Here is a 20,776-nt window from a genome sequence, read left to right on the forward strand (position 1 = left end):
CCTCGGTGCGTCATCTGGTCTGTTCTGCCCTGAGCCTCTTGATTGCAAAATAGCCTGCAGAATAGCTCACTATCTCCTGGCAGCCTGAGACAGCCCTTTTAACCTCCCTTTGCCTATGCTAAATTCAGGAGGGATTTTCCCCTCGCTGCTCTGCCAAGAGCATAGTCAGGCACACTGCTGCAGACACTCATCTAAACTCTTTGCCTCTTAAACCTGGGCACCAAAGGTTTTGATGATCCTGCATGGTACCTTGATAAATCCAGGGCCATTTCTAGAGCTCTGAGCACTGGGCCCATGTGTCATTCATTAATGGGAATGCCACTGTGGGAATGTGTATGAGACTTCCCAGCTCTGCAGATAAATCCTTCCAGAATGATGAGCATTAGTAGGAAAAGGGCTTCTGAATTGTTCCCTTTAGTACCTAATGAAATGCTTGGCCTTCATCCAATTTCATCCCCTGAGGGTAAAGAGAATCTCGTTGCAGCAGTCCCTGCTTGGGGATGAGTCAGACCCATCTCCCTTTCAAAGGAAGGCCCTCCTTGGGCAGAGATCGTGGGGAGCAGAGTTGGTTGTACCCCTCAGTCCTCGAAGCGGTGGTGCCAAGAGTGCCGATTCCAGTAATTTGGTCCCAGGGAGGGCTGATGGAGTTCCTGGAAGTGGGATCTTTTCATGGCATGAGCTTTGGAAGAGCTGTGAGTTGCATTACTTTCCTCCCTCACACACAGCACGCTCTCTGTGCTCCCATCCCAGGGCTGTCTGAGTCCAAAAGCAGCTTCTTCTGGCAGAGGAACTGAGTGTAAGGTTCATGGGATGACCCAGATTCCAGGGAGGAGCTGTCTCAGTCCCTCCAAAAGCAAAGGGCTGTGTGTGGACAGAGCTGAAGGGTGAGAAGCTGAAGGGATTTTTTTTAAGGTGCCCATCTCTTATTCCTCCCGCATCCCCTTTGAGACACAGTGGGGCAAGGTGCTGGAGGGGTCTGCTTCCATTTCCAGGGTCCTCTTAAATAGCAGCACAACTGTGCAAGAAGCCCCAGCAGCTCCTGCAGCAATCGCTGCTGTTTGGAACATGGCCTGGCAAGACCCTGGGCCTGTCACAGCTCCCTAGGTAGCATCGTCTTGTTTTTCTAGTCCCTGGGAAATGTGCGGGCTAGCTCTGGGGAGTGAGGAAGCCAGAGGCATGGACTGTCCCCCTTCTGTCAGCACCTCCCCAAGATGCTGCACTTGGAGAGCTCTCCTGCTGCCCTTCTTGGTCAAGCACAGCTGAGATGTGGTGCTCAAGTCAAGGGTGACCCAAGACTAGCAGACCGATGGCCTTAGCTAGCCCTGCCTATGTCCAAGAGCACTACTAGCTGACGCAGGCCCAAAGGTAGGCAGCAGGGTTCCGTAACATGGCACTAACTTGATCTTTTCCTCTTTTTCAGATTATTCCCAACTTCTACCCCCCACTGGAGGCTCATGTCCGGCAAGGCGTGTTCAATTCTCTCACCCACATTGTGGAGAAGCGAGTCCTTGCGTAAGACAGCCCTAAATTTTACTGCATTTATACAACTGCTGTGCATCAGGATTCCTGGGGACCAGTCTCTCCAGCCTAGCAAAAATGAACTCCAGGCTCTGGAAGAGCTGCGGAGGGCATTTTTATTATTTATGAACATAAATATGTTCATACTTAAGACACGGCTGTGTATTTATGGTCCTGAGGCTTGTCCTGAGAGCTTTTTCTTGAACCAAGAGGAAGGATGGGATAAATAAACTACAGCCCCTCCACATAAATAGGAATGTCCCCAAACCTTTCTGGTCACCAAGCTGTGAGCTGAACAGAGCAACCTTGTTCATGGTGCTTCAGCCCTGCAGACAGTTCCTGCATCAGCAAAGTCCCCCTCTCCTGGTGAGGCCTCTTCTCCTCTTCCCGTGAGCCTTTTGGTGCCGCAGGCCTCACTGGTGACAAAGTGAGGGAACCCCAACTGATCTGCAGGAAGGGAGGTGGGAGCTCGTAGCTTGCAGTCCATAATGCAAAGCAAAGTCCTTGCTTAACTGAGGAAATTTCCTTGCTGTGCGCTGGGGAAAACCTATGCTGGGCCCCAAACCAAGGCTCTTTTCTGGCTCGTTGCGTAATGGGAAGCGTTTGTGGCTTGCCCCTCTTGGCAGTGAGAGGGCAGGGTTGGGGCAAGAGGCTTTGTGGAGCCAGCACGTCTTTTAGGCTGATAGGGAGAAGCCCAGTGAATGAGGCTGCAGAAGTGGGAGGGTGGCCCTTGGGGGACTGCCAGGGGTCGGAGAAGGGGAGGGCTTGTAAGGACTGTGCGCTGGCCGGAGGGTCTCGTAGGTCTTGCTTTGGGTTTCCAGCTCTGTAGGGAAGAAGGAGCTGCTGCTGAGGAGCAGAGCTGGTTGGTCCGAGCAGGGCAATGCATCCCAGTTGTTTCTCACCCCTTTTCCCCCCCCCACAACAGACACCTGGCCCCTCTCTTCGACAACCCCAAGCTGGACAAAGAGCTCCGTGCCATGCTGAGGGAGAAATTCCCGGAGTTCTGCAGTTCGCCCTCGCCCCCCATCGAAGGTAGGGAGTGGGGCAGGYGGCAGAGGGAGGCTGCGACAGGTACTGCTTTCACAAAGACAGGGGCTTTCCTTGGCTCTCCCACAGCGTTAGCTGCTGTTCAGAGGGTCCGACTGGGACTCCAGCAGGAGAGGAGAGCTCTTCGCTGTGAGACTGCTATGCTCGAGGGTGTTAAACAAAACAAGAGGCTCAGCAGGGTGCCTGTCTGTGCCAGGGAGCATATGTGCTTGTAGTAAGTTGTCCGTATTTATCCAGTAACCACAGTGTTGGATCTCTACAGAATCACAAGCACCGGGACTGGAAGGTCTTGGAGTCCAGCTTTAGGCACTTGATAGGGAATGGTCTGGTTTCCAAAGGTCCTGAGCACCAGCAGGGAAAAACCCTGCCTCCGGCAGGGGGTCTGCCCCCTCCCCTGTGGGTGTGCCACGAGATCTTTTATCTCCGCATCCCTGACTGGGTCCTGGTGCCCATGTTTTCTGCTGCTTTGGCGCAGTGAATAGCAGCTGCCCGAAGAGCCAGGCTGGGCTGCCAGCACTTGGGTCTGCAGGGAGCAAGGCATCAGCTGGTGCCTTGCAGTCCCCACCTGCCTTCTCATGTTCTGCTGGTGGGAAAGCACAAACTCTGTGGCGTGTGCTGGATTCCCCCCCACCCGCTCCAGTGTTTTCCTGCCTCCTTTTGAGGCACGGGCTCTGTCCAGCATCACTAGAAAGAGCAGGAGTGCAGGACCAGAGGATGTTCTGCAATCCCCTGTGCAAGCAAAGGGGGTTCACTGGATGCTAAAAATTCTGGATGCTTGAATTTTTGGGTGCTTGTGATCTCCCTTCACCTCAGCCCTGCAGTACACTAAAGATGCAAACTACCTATTTCTCCCTGTGCTCCATAGGGGCTACTTACCCTTTCTTCTCTGTAGACTAATTGATTAACATAATGAGATTAAACAAAGAGCTAGCATTTCTAACCTGTATTTAACCAGAAAGTGCTGCTGCTTTGTCAGCTTTGCTGAAGGACCATGCCTGTCTGTTTTTCTCATTGCATCAGCTGGTCCCCCAGAAGGCACCCATCTCCCCAGCAAACCTTGCTTCTTCAAGCCTCTCTGCCTGACGGAGCTGACAAAGCTGACGCTCTGCTCAAGGACTCAGGCTGGCGTGGGTGAAGGATGAAGCAGGAAGGATGATGGGCAGCTCAGACCTTTGCCGCTGCCCTGCCAAACGTTGCACCAAATGGGGATGGTCAAATAGGGTCGCTGAAAGTGCCGTTCCCCAGCGTGGTTCTCCAGAGTCCCTCGCTTGCCGGGACTCTCTTCCCCTTTGCAGAGCACTTTCTCTCCTCACTGGAGCCTGATTATCAGTAGATGTAACTTGTAGGCAGAGCCTGTCCTGCCCCAAGGCTGTGCCAGAAGCCAACGTAATCTCACTCCTGCTCTTATTCCTTTGCATTCATTCTTGCAGTCAAAATTGAGGAGCCTGTTTCCATGGAAATGGACAATCACATGTCTGACAAGGATGACAGTTGCTATGACAATGCAGAAGCCGCATTTAGTGACGATGAAGAGGACTTGAACAGCAAAGGTGAGAGATGCAGTCAGCTGGGCACTAACACTCTCAAGTACTTCTGTCTTGGTGCGGTGTGAATAGCTGCCTTTTGCCTCTCTGCAAGCCATTGTTTCACTCCTGGCTCACAGGCTCCTTCCCTTCCGTGATGAAGGATCCCCAGAGAGCCGGTTGTAAGCACAGTTCTCTTAAAGCCCCTTTCCCACAAGCAGCAGGAATTACTGCAGGCTGGGCAGACCCTGTCCTTGAGACCCAAGCTTCTTTCTGCAAGAGAGGGGACTCACTCAGATGCTCTGCTGTTTCCCAGACCTCTGACCCCAGTAGCCAGACTGTGGAGCTGATACAGAGACCTGTGCTCAATGGGAAAGGCCTCTTGGGCCTTGTCTCCTTGGATGGTTGTTCCCTAGAGCTTAGTACCTTCGAACATGGCACTTCCTCCACTCTTGGGTCTTCACTAGCTGTCTGGCTAGTCTCAGAGCCCTGATGCACTGTGCGGTTGGGAATCCCTGTGGCAGATGCTGGGCTGGATGGTTTGTTTGGGAACAGGGTGTCTCTGTTCTCAGGCAGCTGCTAATGAGGCTCAGGCCTCTAACTGCTAAGGCACGCGGTTTTCATTATGCGCGCAGGAGGCCTCCAYGAGTCCACAGCTAAGCCACTGGGCTGACAAGACTGCTGCACAAGGCCAGAATCCCTTCTGCTAGCTCTCTGGAGCTAGAGGCATCTCAGGCTGTTCCTGTCCTTGGTGGAAGGGCTTTTGTGGGCTTTCTGCCATGCTGGAGGGGTTAACCCTGTGGTGGGGAGGGGCCACGAGCCGAGGATGGGGTAGAGGAGTGTGACAATGTGTACTGTAGCACTGTCTTCAGTAATCCCATCAGTGCCCTGCCGGCTGCTCAGCTTGCTTGGGGCCCCCAAAAGGGGCACAGGCTCAAAAGCCATGTGCAGAGGAGGAGAGGACTCTTGTAAAGGGGATCAGCCACCTTGTCTGATCCTGTAGTCACAGCTCCCTTGCTGGCGCTTCTGCATTGGCTGTGGCGCTTCTGGATTCCACATTTTTTGTGACCTGGAAGGAGTCTGAAGGACGGGGGTGCAGAAAAGTAGCTGGAGTGTCTCAGTCCTGGAGTCCTGAACATTTGCCTGCCTCTGGTGTAGGGAGACTTGTGGGCTAGCTATGCTGAGCATCTCGAAGGACAGGCAAAGCATCAGTTTTTGGAAACTAGACTGAACTGGAACCACAGCTCTGGACATTACCTGCGTTTGGATTCAGGCTGGCCTTCCAGGGCATCGTGACCTGGACACGTCTCCAAATGGTGAAGGCAAGATCTGAGACTGGATCCCACAGCAGGGGCACGCTGCTTGCCTGAGGTGGTGGCTGCCCCAGCAGCCCCACATGACTCCTGCTGCTAGGACAGAGTTTGCCTGTGATATCTCCTAGATGTAGCTGCTTGGGAAAATAGTGGAAAACTATTCCACTGTTGCTTTCTTTGTTGCAGGGAAGAAGAGGGAGTTCAGGTTTCATCCAATCAAAGAAACCATTGTGGAGGAGCCTGTTGATATCACGCCGTTCCTGGACCAACTGGATGAGTCACTGAAGGATAAAGTCCTGCAGCTGCAGAAGGGAAGGTTGGTATTGTTCGGTAATGTTACATTTCATGTTGGTCTCTTCAGGGCAACCACATGCAAAACCTTTCAGTACTGTCACGCAATGCTGCTTGCTCCAAGAGTCCTTCTCTCAAAGCTGATGGTATCTGTGGTCTGTCTGTCTTTGACATGGACAGCCTCTGCGGGGGTCCTTTGGGGCTACTGCTTCCTGGGTGTTTCAGTASCTCTCTGCATGGGGCACATTCCTCAGGGATGGAGATGTGCCTGTTCCTGGTGTCTGCAGATTCTCTTTCTGGACTTCCTCATCTCCACTCTTGATTTTACAGCGACCTTGGAATTAACTCCATCTAAAGCAGGTTAAAAAGCTCTTGCTTTTCAGGCCTTGGCATAGTAGGCTGATTTAATTTGTGTCTTTATGGCTTTAAGTGCATTTAATCTTATGCTTTTAGTCATTTAATTTGTTTGTCTTGCTGCAGACTGCCCCAGGCACTTCTGTGAGTAGGTGCTGCAGCAGTGCAGTCCGTTCTTCCAGGGCTGGGTCCCTGCAGTGTGTACTTAAGGGTCTTGCCTTCCTCTGGGCATGGCACCAGTGCAAAGCGGGCCTTCCCTCACTCTCAGGTCCTGGGGGCTCCCAAGCGTAGCCAGCTCAGCACAAAGCCCCCTTGTCCCTGCTCTCCGTATCTTCCTTTGTAACTTGGATTTCCTCTTGTTTTTGTGCTCCAGCGATACGGAAGCTCAGTGTGAGGTCATGCAGGAAATCGTGGATCAAGTCCTGGAGGTAACTGCACAGACCCGGGAGCAGTGCTACTGTGTAACCATGAAACCAGAGCGGCTGAGTGGTGTGGGCCAGCCAGCTCTGAGCTTGCACAGCTCTTCTCAGAGAGGTGACAAGGCTGTGATTAAACTAGCGCACAGAAGGCTGAGGAAACTCAAAACATAAATGAGTTCAAAATGGCACTAGACAGCTCCATCTGTGGTTGTTAAACACAGATGTTAATGTCACCTCCAGCTCAGGACAGCCCCAAATTGCTAATTGCCAGAAGGGTTTAGCAGGGGAAGATCACTTGCCCCTCACCTAAACATCCCCAGTAGTTGCTGCCAGAGGCAGGGTACTGGGGAGGTGCACGCATGGTCTGACCCACCATGGCTGCTGTAGTGCCTGCAGAGCTCCTGGGGGCTCTCTGCGTGTGCTGTGCAGCCGAGACTTTCCCTCGCTTTTGGCACAGGGCCTTGTGCTCGGGAGAGGCTGCAGCAAACCCTGCTCAGCAGAGGAGTTGTCAGTGTTCTCCAGCAGCTAAGCATTTGAAGGGAGGCAGCACCCCCTCCCTCTAATCGGCTTTCTTCAGAGTCAAGTGGCCTCTTAGCACATGAGAGCTGCTCCTCTCCTCCATGCGAACGCTGGGAAAGGGCTTGTAGGGGTGTAAATCCTCATTGCCAAGTGCTCTTGGTCTCTGCTATCCCTTTTGCAGAGGGAGAGCTCAGCTCAGTGAATTACTAGCTATTAGAGAAGTGCACCACAGTGATTGTGAAGTGGTTCAGAGCTGGGCTCGTCTTGCTGGTGACCAGCTCTGGCAGCTCCTGTTACTGCAGTATAGCAGCAGAACGGTTCCTTTGCGGCTTGGACCACGTTCCCAGCAGTGGTGCCTCCGTGCTGGGTTCCTTCCAACCAGACCTATACTGGGCAGGCAGGGTTTGAGCTCGTGCCTTCTCTTCTCATTTCCTCCTTTCTCTCCACCAGGAGGACTTTGACTCAGAGCAGTTATCAGTGCTCGCATCCTGCCTCCAAGAGCTATTTAAGGCTCACTTCCGTGGTGAGGTTTTGCCAGAAGAAATCACAGAGGAGTAAGGATTTATTTTTCTCTGTCTCATCCTTTCACAATGGAACTTGGGCTTTTCACATTAAAATTTCCACCATTTTCAGAAAGTTGGCACTGAAAGCACCAGCTTCTCTTAGGGTTTCAGGGTTCACGAGCGGTCAGCATGGATTTGGTTAATAGTTGTCGTATCCAGTGCACAAAATGGACCATATTCCTCCTTGCCACAAGTGCAGGAAGAAACTGCTGCCACCAGTCCAGACGTCTAAGCTCAGTTTAGCTGATGCTTTTGGGGCTCCTGGCTGTCTGACCAGGGCACACAGGATGCTAAATACTCCATCTGTCCCTGCTGTACTGACACAAACCAGCGCCATACAGTCTTCCTCCTGGGTTTTATTGGAACAGGGCTCGGTGTCAGAGCTCCTGGGTTCTGTTAGCAGGACTGTTTCTGTGTCTCCATTAGCTAGGGCTAATCCTTAAGGGCCCCAAGGACTGCAGCAGACAATGTGCAGGGCTTTTTCATTGCCATTTGTTGGCCCAAAGCAGAGGGCAGGTACACATAGCACTCTGACCATTGCATTTGTCCTGCAGGTCTCTGGAGGAGTCAGTGGGGAAGCCGCTCTACCTAATATTTAGGTATGTCTGTTCTGATATTTTTGAAAAGTCTAGGGCTTTTTCTTTTTTCTGACCGCCATCATGAGTGAACCTTGTGGGTCTAATTCTGCCATCCCCCTGCTTACCACAGTGCTCCCCAAGATCCCGAAGCCAGAAGAGTTTATTGCCTCATTCTGCCTATGTTGTGTTTTGTTTAGTAGAAACRCTTCAAACACAGGAAAATCACAGCTTATCTGGTTGTTTGTGGAAGCTCGGGATCCCTGGGGCCTCCCGTGTAGCTGAGGTTTGCCATGGGTTCCTGACCCCATCCCGCTTGTTGCTGTATGTCTCATCGCACTCAGCGGCAGCCCCTGTGTCCAGTTAGGAGAGTGGATCGCCAGGACCACCTAGTGCCTGGAGCTGGGTTTCCCTGAGAGCTGCTGGTCCTCGGCGTTAGCAGAGAGCTCTCGCACTGCAGCTCATGTAACTTGGCTGTCTCCCTGTCCTGTGCTCCCCAAGGAATCTCTGCCAGATGCAGGAAGATAACAGTGGTTTCTCGCTGCTGCTGGATCTCCTATCAGAACTCTATCAGAAGCAACCCAAGATTGGCTACCACCTTCTGTACTACTTAAAAGCCAGGTAGGCCAGAGGGAGTTGCGGGGAAGTGTCCAAGCTTTGACTTGGTCCGTGCTGCCTCCAAGGGACAGCTTGGTGTCATACCAACGCCAGCCCAGCCCTTGCTGGAGCACAGGGCCTGCGGGCTGGCAGGCTGCTCTCTCACCGGAGCACGTCTCCTTCTAGCAAAGCTGCAGCAGGGAAGATGAACCTGTACGAGTCCTTTGCCCAGGCCACGCAGCTGGGGGACCTGCACACGTGCCTGATGATGGACATGAAGGCCTGCCAGGAAGATGATGTACGGCTGCTCTGCTACCTCACCCCCTCCATTTACACAGAGGTAAGGCCCCTGGCAAGCAGCAGGAACACCAGGGCTCTGTGCGATTCCAGTCAGTTCAGATCCTCTCACCTTCCTGAGGGCACGCTCTGGGCCAGAGCAGCGTGCTTCCGTGTTTCAGGCCTGTTATGCTGTAGCAGAGGCAGGCAAGCCCAGAGAAAGCTCTTTCAGGCTGAACACGATACAGCCTCCGTCCAGCCCCCCAGCCCAGCTTAGTGGGGGTCAGTGTGCTGCCTTTGAGACAGATGTTCAGTTGTCATCCTGCCTGCTTATGGCCCCATTAAAACCTTGTTCTCTCCGTGGGTGGTAAGGTACTAACCTTGCTGTCCTGGCTGTGTCCCTTGCACATGGTGTTGTCTGCACTCGCTGGTTGAGCAGGTTTTGCTCTCTGCTTCTCCTCTTAGCTGGGCTGCTGGAGAGCAGCAGGTGGGGAAGACTGAGCAAACGTGTCCTCCCAAAGTCTAGGGGAAGCAGCGCTCAGGAGTGCTGCTGCCCAGTCCAAACCCTTAGGTTTAATGAAATGGTTTATTGCTTTCAGCACTCTGTGCTGAGGAGGAGCCAGCTGGACTTATGAAAGCAGTCGATAGCAGAGCTCATTTGGAACGGAGAGCCCGGCATCTGCACCAGATAGGTCACGGCTCAGTCTCAGTTCACACAGGCCGTCTGGGTCTTGGACAGAGCTGCTGTTACCTTCCCAGTGCCAGGATGCTGCTGGGGCTGTCTCAGCTCTGCAGGCTGCAGTCATTTCTTTAAAATGGTCACAGGGTGGAGGCTGCTTCCAACAAGTGTCCAGCAATCAGCCAGCTTCAGGGAGTGRTGTTGTGTGCCTGGGGGTGGAGAGAGGGAAGGTAACGTCATGGAGAGGTCACAGTTCTGTGTGTACTTTCTCATTCCCTGGGAGGAATGAACTGGCCCCCCTCCTCCCTCCTTTCTGGCTGGTTCAGCAGGAACATCTGCTGGGCGTCCAGGCTGTCCAGCCCAATCCCCACGAGCACTTTCCGTGGGCTTCTGTGGAAAGAGGGACACAGCTGGGGGCACAGAAACAGCCTGGGAAGGGGAGGAAAACCTGTGCACAGGTAGGCACCATGCAGCAGGTTTCTCACCTCATGGTCCTGCACACCAGCATGTTCCAGAGGGATCCTGGCTTAGYGGATCAGCAGAATCCCCTGCCTGGTGCTTCGAGCACTGGTTTTAAACTGCCACCCCCACACCCCCAAGTGGGGGTCAGATTGTTTCTGCTCCCGTGGGCGTATTGACCAGCGAAAGTCAGGCAGAACATCCCGGGAGCAGYGTTCCAGCTGGGGCTGCTGTCTGAACAGCCAGATCCGAACTGTGTAGGGATAGCCTGCTGCCGCCAGTTTTCCTGGCCTTTTGCCCTGTGTGTTGATTTTGATTTCCTTGCAGTTTTGCATAATGCGCAAGGCCCTAGAGCCGTTACCAAAGCTAGCAAGTGTAGGGAAAATGGACAGTTTTAACCACTCCGGCCTGGCTGACTTCTGCCACCAGAAATTGAAGGAGCCTCATTCCTCCTGCTGCTCTAGTCAGTCCAGACGACTAGTGTTAGCTGCATCTCACAGATGTGCTGGGCACCCGCTCTCAGCAGCCTGCCAGCAGCCTGGCAGTGCTCTGCCCTGCAGCAGCTGGCCGTTCCAGACTGCTTGCAGAAAGTGGCCTGTCAAACCTCCTGCACTTTGGCTCCTTTTCCCACTCAGTCACTTCCCTCGTTGCATTTAGGAAGCGATGCTGGTTCTGGTCCAGCTGTCAGTGAAACTACGGGTCAGCCTCGGCCATGCTGCCCCTTGTAAGAAGTAACRTACGCACGTGTCTAAGCCTGAACTGAGGAAGAGCTTTGCCTGAGCTATGTGGCTAGGAGCTTTCAGCTGGCCTCTCCCTCGTGCCCTTTACTGAGCCCTGCCTTGCTTTTGAACTCTTCCAGTTCCCAGATGAGACCCTACGAAGCGGCGAGCTGCTGAACATGATTGTAGCTGTCATAGACTCAGCCCAGGTAAGGGGGGTCCTGTGTGTAGGGTGGGAGACAGCATGTTCCTGAAATGGCAGCGTTTGGCTCCTCTACACTCAAGAGATTTAAACCTGAAATGGCAAAGTGGCCTGTCCATCAGGGATACGGGGCAATAGTCTCCCTGTTTAGTCCTTCTTGCCCAGGTTCTTGAGTGAGGCATAGAGCCAGCCTCAGGCAACACACTGAGTTTGGCAAACAGGAGCTCTGAAACCTCTCGGTATCTCTTTAGTTTGAGCAATTGCAGCACACAGTGTCAGAAGGCTAAATCTAAGCTGCTTCRTTCAAGGGATTTGCTAGGCCCCAGAGCTGTGTCAGTAGTGCTGAGAGAGATTTGCCTGGATTTGCTCTGATCCCTGTCGAGTTACAGGCATGGCGCAACACAAAGACCCATCTGGATCTGAGATGCCTGTGATGGCCAGCGCTGCTCCAGTGCTCGCTGCAAGCCGCCTGCCCGAAGGGGAAGAACGGGGGGAGGCTGGAAATGGACAGGAACTCCAGGCTGATCTCTTGGGATCAGTCCCTCGGCAGGGAGGCGCTTAGCGCTGCGGGGGCCGTGTTCCCAGGCTGCCCGCCTCACCTAACGGGCAGGTGTACAGGAGGAGAGAGCAGAGGAGCTCTCCTGCCCCRGGCCGCGAGGGAAGGTGCAAAGAGCCGGAGCGTGCTCCCCGCTGCGCTGTGGCCCCCCGGGGCTGAGGTTGTGCCTGGCTGCTGTCAGCTCTCCCTGTCCTGGTGGCGGAGGCACTGCAGCCTCAGCACACAAGTGAACGGAAAGCGGAGCCCTCCTTAGACCCTCCTGGAAGGAACCTTTCCCCATGGTCACACGGAGTTGCCATGACACCGGTTCGGAGCAACCCAAAAATAGTCACGGCGAAAGCTGGGGGCAGGGGGGTGGGCACCGGCAAGAATGCTGCACTGCATGTTTCTGCCGTCTAGGCTCGTCTGGAGCGTGATCTGCTGATAACCCTTTAACTCGCCCTATTTATACACCATTCCTGGCCAGTCGTGCTTTTCCCAGCTGTGCCGGGGCCAGAATGCCTCACCAGCAAGTTTTGCTTGGCAGGCTCTTGATGAAGTTGGGTACAGGAAAGGTTTGAGTCATGGTGCCCTGACCCCCCCAGTTCAGCCCTGCTCTTACTCCTCTGCTCTCGGGCTTCGCCGTGCTCTGAAATGCAGAGGTTTTGTTTTTCCCAGCAGAGGCCTGCAGCGTTTCCTCTCTCCTCCCTTGTCCAATTCGTTCGTTCCTTCCTGTTATTCTTCATCTGTTTCCCTGTGATGCTCTGGCTGTGCAGCCCACGTGGGGTCTGCGCACAGAGCCCCGGGGCCGCAGGAATTCAACCTTCCCTCGGGCTCGGGGTGCCTCCAGCCCCCCCCAGCCTCCCGGTGTGCGAGAAGGCAGCAGTGCCTTGGACCCRGAGGCCCAGGATTAGCATGTGGGAAGGAAGATAGGAGGCGAGCCAAGGTGCGCTCTGCAGCGGAGCCCACGGGCGCAGGGATGGGGAACGGTGCTCCCCAGCTCCCATCTCTGTCGGGCCTGGCAGGCTCCGTGTGTGTCCTGTCCCGGTGCCTTCGCTTCCCCCTCTCCGGAGTGRTGAAGGGGGTGAGTCAGCGCAGGAAGCACCGTGCGTCTGGGTAGTGTCAGCTACCTCCTCGCAGACCAGGGAAGGTCCGGGGCCCAGGGCAGAGCGGTCTGGGCTTTTCAGCGCTTTTCTAGCAGGCTGCCAAGCCCTCCCCGCTGCCAGCCCCAGCGGTGGGCTTTGCGCGTCCGTCAGCACGCTTGGGTCTGCAGGCGCACGGAGGGAAGGGCTGAGAGCAGGTCCCCAGGACAGGCGGGAGGCGCGGGAGCCGGGCAGCGCTTGCGCAGCTCTCCGGCCCCGGCAGCCGAGCTCTTCAAAGAGGGAGAGGGGCCATCCTCGTGCAGGATCCCACCCATCCTGGCCCAGCCTGCGAGGATCTGCTGTCTGTCCTGCCTGACGCTCCTGCTCCCCAGCCTGCATGTTGATGTGTGAAACCATTAACCTCTCGTTACTTCCTTGCCTCTGCTGGTCCCCTGCAACAGCTGCATCTCCCTGGAGCTGCCTGAACCGGCTCTGATTTATGAGCCACCTGCAACCCAGGGGGTTTCTGGGGCTCCCTGCCGGATCCCTGCTCTTGCGGAGAGGCGGCGGGTGCGCGAGGCAGGCCGTGCGAGGGGCTGTGTGTCAGTCTTTAGTCTCAGTCTCTTGAGCCCAGCAAAGTAGCCCTTATTGTGCTTTCTGAGCCTCCTCAGGCCACGCGCCAGAGCTCAGCCTCGTCCCTTGGCAGAGCAGCAGCTTCTCCGCTTGCTCTCTGGGTCCAGGGGTCCCCGTGCAAGAGGGTTTAAGCGCAGCCTCTCCTGTGGCCCTGGCATCCCGCTGACCCCGTTTGCTCTGCTGTGCAGTTGCAGGAGCTGGTGTGCCACGTGATGATGGGCAACCTGGTGATGTTCCGAAAAGACTCGGTGCTCAACATCCTGAGTGAGTAGACGACACCAAGCGTTGCAGGGCTGCGGCAGGCTCGCTGCCCGGGGCCTGCCGCGATCTGGGGCCCATGCACCCGCAGCCTGCCCGCCTCGGCCGAGGCGCAGTCCGGCCCTGCCGGGGAAGCTCGGAGAAAGAGAAAAGTACTGAAATCTCCCGCAGCTCCGCAGCCTCTCCACATGGTCCCAGCTGCTGGGTCTCCAGGGAGCTGAACTCGTCCGTCCGCGGCTAGCGCTCCGCAGCACGCCGTGGCCTGTCTGTTTGCAGTCGGTTGTCATCTGCGATATAGCAGCTGATAAAGCGGTGCTGGAGGCCAGGCCTTTCTTGGGACTGTTGTAAACTCTTTTCCCAGTGCAGCAGGGGTAGAGGGCGGCTGGGAGGTGATGGCGAAAGGGGACCAGTGGTCAGAAAGGTTGGAATCGGGATTTCCTGTCGTTTTCTGTTKACTGTGACGCCTCGACGGGTTCCTGGAGAGAAAGAGCAAAAAGGCTCTGGCTGCTGTTTAGTCTGGCCCTCAGTCCACCCTGAACTAATATTCCTGTTGAGGCCACAGTAAGTTTCTTGGATGAGCACCAGCCCCTTACTGGGACCGTGGTTCCCTTAGCGGCTGTACAGGCAAAAGGCTATTGTCCGTGATGTCTCCCTAGCAGCGTTTCTTGCCTCTCCCCCCAGGTCCCCCAGGGTGACCCAGTTCCTCTCGTTGCTTTTTAATTGGGCTTTGACGTCCTTGGAAGCATTCTGCTTCTCCATGGCTGACATCTGCATGATCTACACCAGCCACTGGCTTTATCCTAGTAGAAAGGCCTTTACAATCTCCAGTGAATATTGCATTTTGCTGCATGTGCCCTGTGGGTCCTGGGCAGCTGCAGGACAAATGGGTGCCATTGGCAGTCTGTCCTGCACCCTGCAGCACCGGGAAGTCTTCCCACCTGCGCTTGCTCCCCGAGTGCCACTGTTCAGGCGCGTGTGCTGAGCTGTCGGTGCCGGCCGAGYCTGCAGCCCGCTGGACTGGGGTGGTTTTGAGCAGAGCCAGTGTGGAGAGCTTCGTGCACRGGGCTAGTGGGTGCTTCCAGCGAGAACCCTCATTGCTCTGATTTGACAGCTATTCAGATCCAGCTTTGGTGTTACACAAGCTGCAAGTAACAGTCTAAGCCCATTAATTAAAGAGCCTCGTTAATTCTCTTCCTCTGAGCCATGAGCAGCTGCTTTAGTGACTTTACAGTTCTGCCGCCCATGCCTGAGCCAACAGAACATACTCCGGTGCCACCTGCCAGCTGCTAGGTCCCAGAGCCCCCTGCTAGGGCACGGCAGGGCTTGCAATGCTGATCAGCCTTCTGCGGAGCGGGAAGGACGCACCAGCCCCTTCATCCAGCTGTGCCTCACACCCAGAGGGACACGACGCAGAACGCGACTGCCCTGGCGCAGTGCAAACCCCGCTCACCCTGGCATACACGCAAGCATCTCGGGCACCGAAGAGACGTGGCTCTGCCCTTCTCCCGCCTTAGAGCCCTGCTCTGGGCTAGGGGAACGTGCGTAGTGTGTCAGGCAGGAGTAGCGGTGTGCCTGGATGCAGCTGGACCTTACGGAGGGGCTGCGGCAGTGCTGCACGTGGTGCATGGGGCAGCTCTGGTAGGTCCCTGCTCGCTCCTCCAAGGGCCGCGCAGCTCCCGTGACCATGCTGTGCTTCCCCCTAGTTCAAAGCCTGGATTGGGAGACCTTTGAGCAGTACTGCACCTGGCAGCTCTTCCTTGCGCACAGCATTCCTCTGGAGACCATCATCCCCATCTTGCAGCACCTCAAATACAAAGGTGAGCGGTCCCCCCGCGTGGGAGAGGCACGCTGCCGGTGCCCCCTGCCAGTTCAGGGCTACGTGGCTGAGTTCCCGTGCTGAGGATGCGCTTTCCGTTGCAGAGCACCCGGAGGCATTATCCTGCCTGCTGCTGCAGCTGCGGCGAGAGAAGTAAGTACCGGCATTGCTGGGCGCGGAGCACAGGGCCTTGTGCCGCACGGTAGCGGGTTGTGTGGCAGAAGGGCAGGACTGCCGGCCTGGTGGGGACAACRGGATACCGCCAGCTCTGGCCGTGAGCTCCATGCTGCCATGCGAGAGTACCAGTAGCGGCTGATGCCCTGGATTTCTGAGCTCTTGTGCAAAGTGCAGTCCCGCGATAGCAGTGTGGTGCGGGAGCGAACCCAGAAGGAAGCTGGCCGGGCTCTTCCCAGCAGCAGCAGAGCATTCCTGCTCCCAGGCGGAGGGGAAACTGCTGCTCGTCGGCCCTGGAAGCACAGCCCGTGACTGCGACTTGGCTTCGGGAGCACCGTTTGCCAAGTGCTCAGCAATCACTCACCCATTCTTCCACTCGGCGAGCTCTCCAGCCTGCTTAGCCCAAGTGCTGATGGGCTGTTTGTCTTTCACCTTGCACGTCCTGGAGCCCATTACTTAATGGAGAGCAGGCTGTCACCTGCCTCCCGCAGGGTGCAATATTAGAGCTGCCTTGGCATTGATCTATGTTGTCTCTGCCTGCTCAGATGGATTGGCCACATCCCGCCGCGCTGAGTGAAGAGCACTTTATTTGTTTTCATTAATGCAGTGCATGGGGCTGGCTAATCTAATCCCAGCTCTAAATTGCGTTAGTGAAAAGCCAGTGATGGCAGAAAGCTCAGGCCGCGAGCATGCAACAGCGCCTTTCCCACAGGCAGGTAGGAAGAGCCACAGCACCCATGGGGTTTGACACGGGCGGATGATGCAGGGTGAGCAGGGAGCTCGCTGGCAGCTGGTCCCCAGGAGGATTATTTGTCAGCAATCCTGGGAAAACAGAGGCGGCTTGACTGCTGCCCAGCACCTGGGATCCAGCGCTGCTAGGGGTGCCGAAGGGCACGTGCAGGTCCCAGCCAGCATGGAAAAGAATGGTGTTTGTGGAGGCAGCGGGGTGAAACCCTGCACGTTTCCCCACCCAAAGCACAATTTGCTTGACCTCCTGGATGCCAGGTCCATTGCGGCATAGCAGCTCTGCTGCACGGCCCACTGCAGACTCATAAAGTTCAGGTTTTAAACTGCCCTTCGGAGGCTCAGATGGGCAGTGGCTGCAGGCCAGGCACCTCCCCAGCTATTTAAGATACAAACTGCTCTTCCTTCCTCCTCACTTGCCATTCCTGGTTTGCCGCAGGCCCAGCGAGGAAATGGTGAAGATGGTGCTGAGCCGGCCCTGCCACCCTGATGACCAGTTCACCACAAGCATCCTGCGGCACTGGTGCATCAAACACGACGACCTCCTGGCTGAGCACATCAAATCGCTGCTGATCAAGAACAACAGCCTACCGCGAAAACGCCAAAGGTGAGGGACCAGGGCCAGGCATTGCATCCTCCGGCGATGAGCAGCTCTACTACTAGGAAGCCAAATGGCAGATTCTGCTTGGCTTCCACATGCCAGCCTTTCCGGGGCTAGCATGGAGTCGTTGCCTGCAGGAAGGGGGCAGGAATGGATCTTTATTGGACTCTTTTTTGTAAATGGGTCCTGGTGCAGAGCTGAGATCAGCACTGCGCGCACCCAGATGGGTGAGGAAGCTGCTCGCCCTCTCGTGCAAGCAAGGGGTCCATGAGACGCCATGTGCCACCGGCGCAGCCTGGGCACACCGGCCCCTCTCGGGGCTCTCGCGTGCTGGCAGTTGCCCCATCGGCTCCTTGAGGCTGGGGCGGTGCTGCTGCCCACCCACGGGCTGACATGCAGCCAGAGCCCCGAGCAAGCGTCTCGGCTTTGGAGTTGCGCGGGAGGCTGCTCTTTGATCTCGCCTGTGCTGACATCCAGCCGGCAGGACCCTTTTATTCTGAGCCCATTACCGAGCTGTCTGGGGAAGAGCTTTGAGCTGCTCGTGTTAGCAGTGCCAAGCCTTGGCGCTCCCCTGCTGGGTCAGCGGCCGGGCGGCCTCTCTGCTCAGGCCCTGCTGTGCCCGCCTGGGAGGTAGCTTGATGTTTCCAGAGCATCTTCTGGTGCAAATCGTCTTCCAGACGTAGCTAACAGGGCTCACTTAATCTCTGCTGGCACACTGCTGTCTCCGGGGTCGGTGGAGGAAGAGATGCAGGGCACCCAGCTCCCTCCCTGTGCCAGTCCAGGGTGGCACATTCACCCGGGGCATTTCCTGAGCCCAGAGACTTCCCTGGGCATGGAGGCAGAGTCGTGCCAAAGCTGAGATGCGTGGCAGGAGCTGTCTGCTGCGCTCGGCTCTCCAAACAACCTCCCACCCTTTATCCAGCTGCGAACGCCAAGCTGGGAAGGAGGCTCTGCCCTCCTTGGCGGGGCCCGCGCGGTGCCTGGGCAGGAGCCTCTGCCAGGCGGAGAGGCCGCAGGGCGAGAGGCGCCTGCTGTCGCTGTCGCCGCCTGCTTGGGGCAGCTCAGCCAGGACCAGTCCTGCCAGCAGCCCCTCGGCGCCGGGGACCGGCTTAGGGAGGGAGGAGGGTGCCCTGGCCTCCTGGGCTGACGTGATCCTCTGCCACCCTTTCCAGGCTGGGTCCACGCAGCCCTTTCCTGGAGTAGGAAGGACATCTAGTGTCCTGGGAAAGCAGAGCAGCCCCTCGCACCGAGCTCCCACGGCGGCGAGGGCTGCGCATCCCAAAGGACCCCATTCCCAGGGAGCAGGCGGCACCGGCGCGGCACCATTGCGGCACCGGGCACCTGCCAGGCTCCATTGCGGCCGGTGGGATGGACCGGGCCCTGCGGGAAGCTTTGCTAGCGCCTGGATCCCGGGACCCCAGGGCCTCCGCGTGCAGCTTGGCACGGCCACGGGGAGCCGGCAGCGGGGCTCGTGTTGGACCTGCCGGGCTCCGACAGAGCCCCCGAGCACAGCCTTGCCGCTCCACGCCGCGCTCGTGACCGCTGCCGCGCAGGGGGCTCCCGGAGCCGGCCCGGGCTCCGTGTGAGGGTCGCCCACCGGCACCCGGCAAGCGGCCGGTCCTGCCAGCTTCTCGGCCACCTGTGGGCTCTCCCCTCTCCGAAGCGGCTGCCGGAGAAGCCTGCGCGTTCATCTGTTCCCGTCTGTTCCTCTGCGTTAATTAACAGCTTTCACAGCTGAACAACACAGCTATTTTCACTGTGTTTCTGTTCCGGGATCCAAGAAGTATCCAGGTCTAATCCCCGTTAATTAACCGGCGGCCAGCTGAGGCCCCTGCTGTTCGGAGCGCCCCGTGCGCTGGCACCGTGCGCCGTCCTGCAGCCTCGGCTCCCGCCAGCTCGGCACAGGACCCAGGGCTCTTAGCACCCCGCAAAGCCGCCGGGGATGGAGGCAGCCAGCACCCCGAGCAGGATTTATCCCCCTAATCCCTGGGATGGAGCAGCACAAGCAGAGCAGCCTCAGGGGGACCCTTCGTGTGCAGGAGCTGAAAAACAGATCCTGCCCTGCTCCCCATCCCCGAGGATGGGGCACGATCAGCCTCTGGGTGCTGGGGGCCGCGCTGGCTTCCAGGCAGCACCCGCACGGCTCCTGCAGTCCGTCCTCGGGGTACAGCTCGGCGCGGGGCAGGGCGGGAGGAGCGGGGGCCGTGCCGCGGGGCACCGTCCACGCGCGCCGACCCTGCGGCGCTGACGGCCCCTCTGCCCTCAGCCTGCGCAGCTCCAGCAGCAAACTGGCCCAGCTGACCCTGGAGCAGATCCTGGAGCACCTGGACAACCTCCGCCTCAACCTGACCAACACCAAACAGAACTGTACGTACGGCCACGCGGCACCCCTGCGCCGGGGCCGCAGCCCCTGCCCGCCTCCGCGGCCGTGGGCAGGCGGCCTGGGCTGCGCGTGCCTCCCCGGCGGGAGCGGGGCTGCTGCGGCCGGAGGCCCTGGAGCCCTTTTGCCCGCAAAGCCCTCTGCACCCAGCCGGGGAGGCTGAAGCCCGGGGGGGCACCTGGCACCCGCTGCCGCATCTCTGACTCCCATTTCTGCTGGTTCCTTGACAGTTTTCAGCCAAACCCCGATCCTGCAGGCCCTGCAGCACGTCCAGGCCAGCTGCGACGAAGCCCACAAGATGAAGTAAGTGCAACCAAGCTGCCGTCCCTCCCCTGCCGGGGTCCGCGTCTCTCGGCACTGCCTGACGCCGTCCCTGCTTGGCCTTCCTGCAGGTTCAGTGACCTCTTCTCCCTGGCAGAGGAGTATGAAGACTCCTCCACCAAACCCCCAAAGAGCCGCCGAAAAGCCACGCTGTCGAGCCCCCGGAGCCGCAAGAACGCGGCGCAGCCCGCCAACAACGAGGAGGAGTCAGCCTCCAGCAGCGCCTCGGTAAGTGCAGCCCGGGGCCCCAGCGGCACCCGGAGAAGGCGCCGGCAGAGCTTAGGCGGTAGCGGCCTCGTGGCGGCAGGACCGGGGGCCCCCGTGGTCCTGACAAGCAGTAATGACCACCGCTTCCCCCTCTTCCTGCGCAGGAGGAAGAAGACACCAAGCCCAAACCCACCAAACGGAAAAGGAAAGGCTCCTCGGCCGTGGGCTCGGACAGTGACTGAGGGCAGAGCCCCTCCGCCGGGCCCGGCCCCGGCCCCGGCCCCGCGCTGAGCTGCAGCAGCTCTCGGGGTCCTGGCGCAGCCGCAGCAGCGGCTCTGCCACCGCTGGACACAAGCCATTGCCAGGAAGGACCCGAGAGCACGCGTCCCCTCTCCGTCTCTGCATCTGCACCCCCGCCGTGCGCCTCCGTGCCCCTGCGACGCGGGACGCCCCCGCTCCCCGCCCTTCCCACCTTGACTTTTTAGCTCCTTTTTCACGGCAGTGGGGGTTGGAGCGTGCACCCCTCGKCTCCAACCCGCGCCCACGCTCCCGCCCTGCTCCAGGGGCGGCATGGACGAATGTCCCCAAGAGGGGACGCAGCGGCTGCCAGGGCCCGGGGTGCTGGCAGGGGACTCGGGGCGGGAAGCCCCTGGCTGTATATCACATGCCTCCTATTTTCATATAAGAAATGTAAATAAATGGTGCGAACCAGCTTGCTGCTCCGGGATGCTTCGGGGAGGGGGGGGGGGGCAAGGCATTAGCTCCCCGCTCGGGGGTGCAACGGGGCTGCGGGGCCCCAGGGGCTGGGGGAGGCGGGTGGAGAGACCCGGGGGAAGTCACGATGCCTTCGCTGGTCCCATGCCCAGTGCCGCACGCTGGGGCCATGGCACCGAGTACGGAGCTGCTTCCCTGCTCCGGCGCGGGGCGAGAGGCTGCTCCTGCCCGGGTGGGGGGATGCGCCTGCCCCCTCA

The 20,776-nt window shown here is 57.8% G+C and overlaps 1 protein-coding gene across 5 annotated transcripts in view; it reads left to right on the forward strand.

Moving 5' to 3' along the window:
• The window catches only part of INTS3 (integrator complex subunit 3), a 46,951-nt gene extending 26,434 nt beyond the window's left edge, over window positions 1-20,517 (forward strand). For 3 of the 5 annotated variants that reach the window (XM_026080882.1, XM_026080883.1, XM_026080886.1), the window contains 18 exons: window positions 1,421-1,512; window positions 2,444-2,550; window positions 3,996-4,115; window positions 5,588-5,717; window positions 6,420-6,474; window positions 7,435-7,538; window positions 8,102-8,146; window positions 8,624-8,743; window positions 8,906-9,059; window positions 10,993-11,061; window positions 13,493-13,568; window positions 15,266-15,379; window positions 15,483-15,531; window positions 16,736-16,903; window positions 19,164-19,264; window positions 19,508-19,580; window positions 19,670-19,826; window positions 19,970-20,517. In XM_026080882.1, the coding sequence (XP_025936667.1) occupies window positions 1,421-1,512; window positions 2,444-2,550; window positions 3,996-4,115; window positions 5,588-5,717; window positions 6,420-6,474; window positions 7,435-7,538; window positions 8,102-8,146; window positions 8,624-8,743; window positions 8,906-9,059; window positions 10,993-11,061; window positions 13,493-13,568; window positions 15,266-15,379; window positions 15,483-15,531; window positions 16,736-16,903; window positions 19,164-19,264; window positions 19,508-19,580; window positions 19,670-19,826; window positions 19,970-20,047 (1,812 nt within the window). In that variant the 3' untranslated portion in view covers window positions 20,048-20,517. The other 2 variants (XM_026080885.1, XM_026080884.1) reach the window with 2 other exon arrangements.
• The last annotated feature ends 259 nt before the right edge of the window (window positions 20,518-20,776 follow it).

Source organism: Apteryx rowi, unplaced genomic scaffold, assembly GCF_003343035.1.
Source record: "Apteryx rowi isolate R43461 unplaced genomic scaffold, aptRow1 scaffold_530, whole genome shotgun sequence".
NCBI lineage: Eukaryota > Metazoa > Chordata > Aves > Apterygiformes > Apterygidae > Apteryx > Apteryx rowi.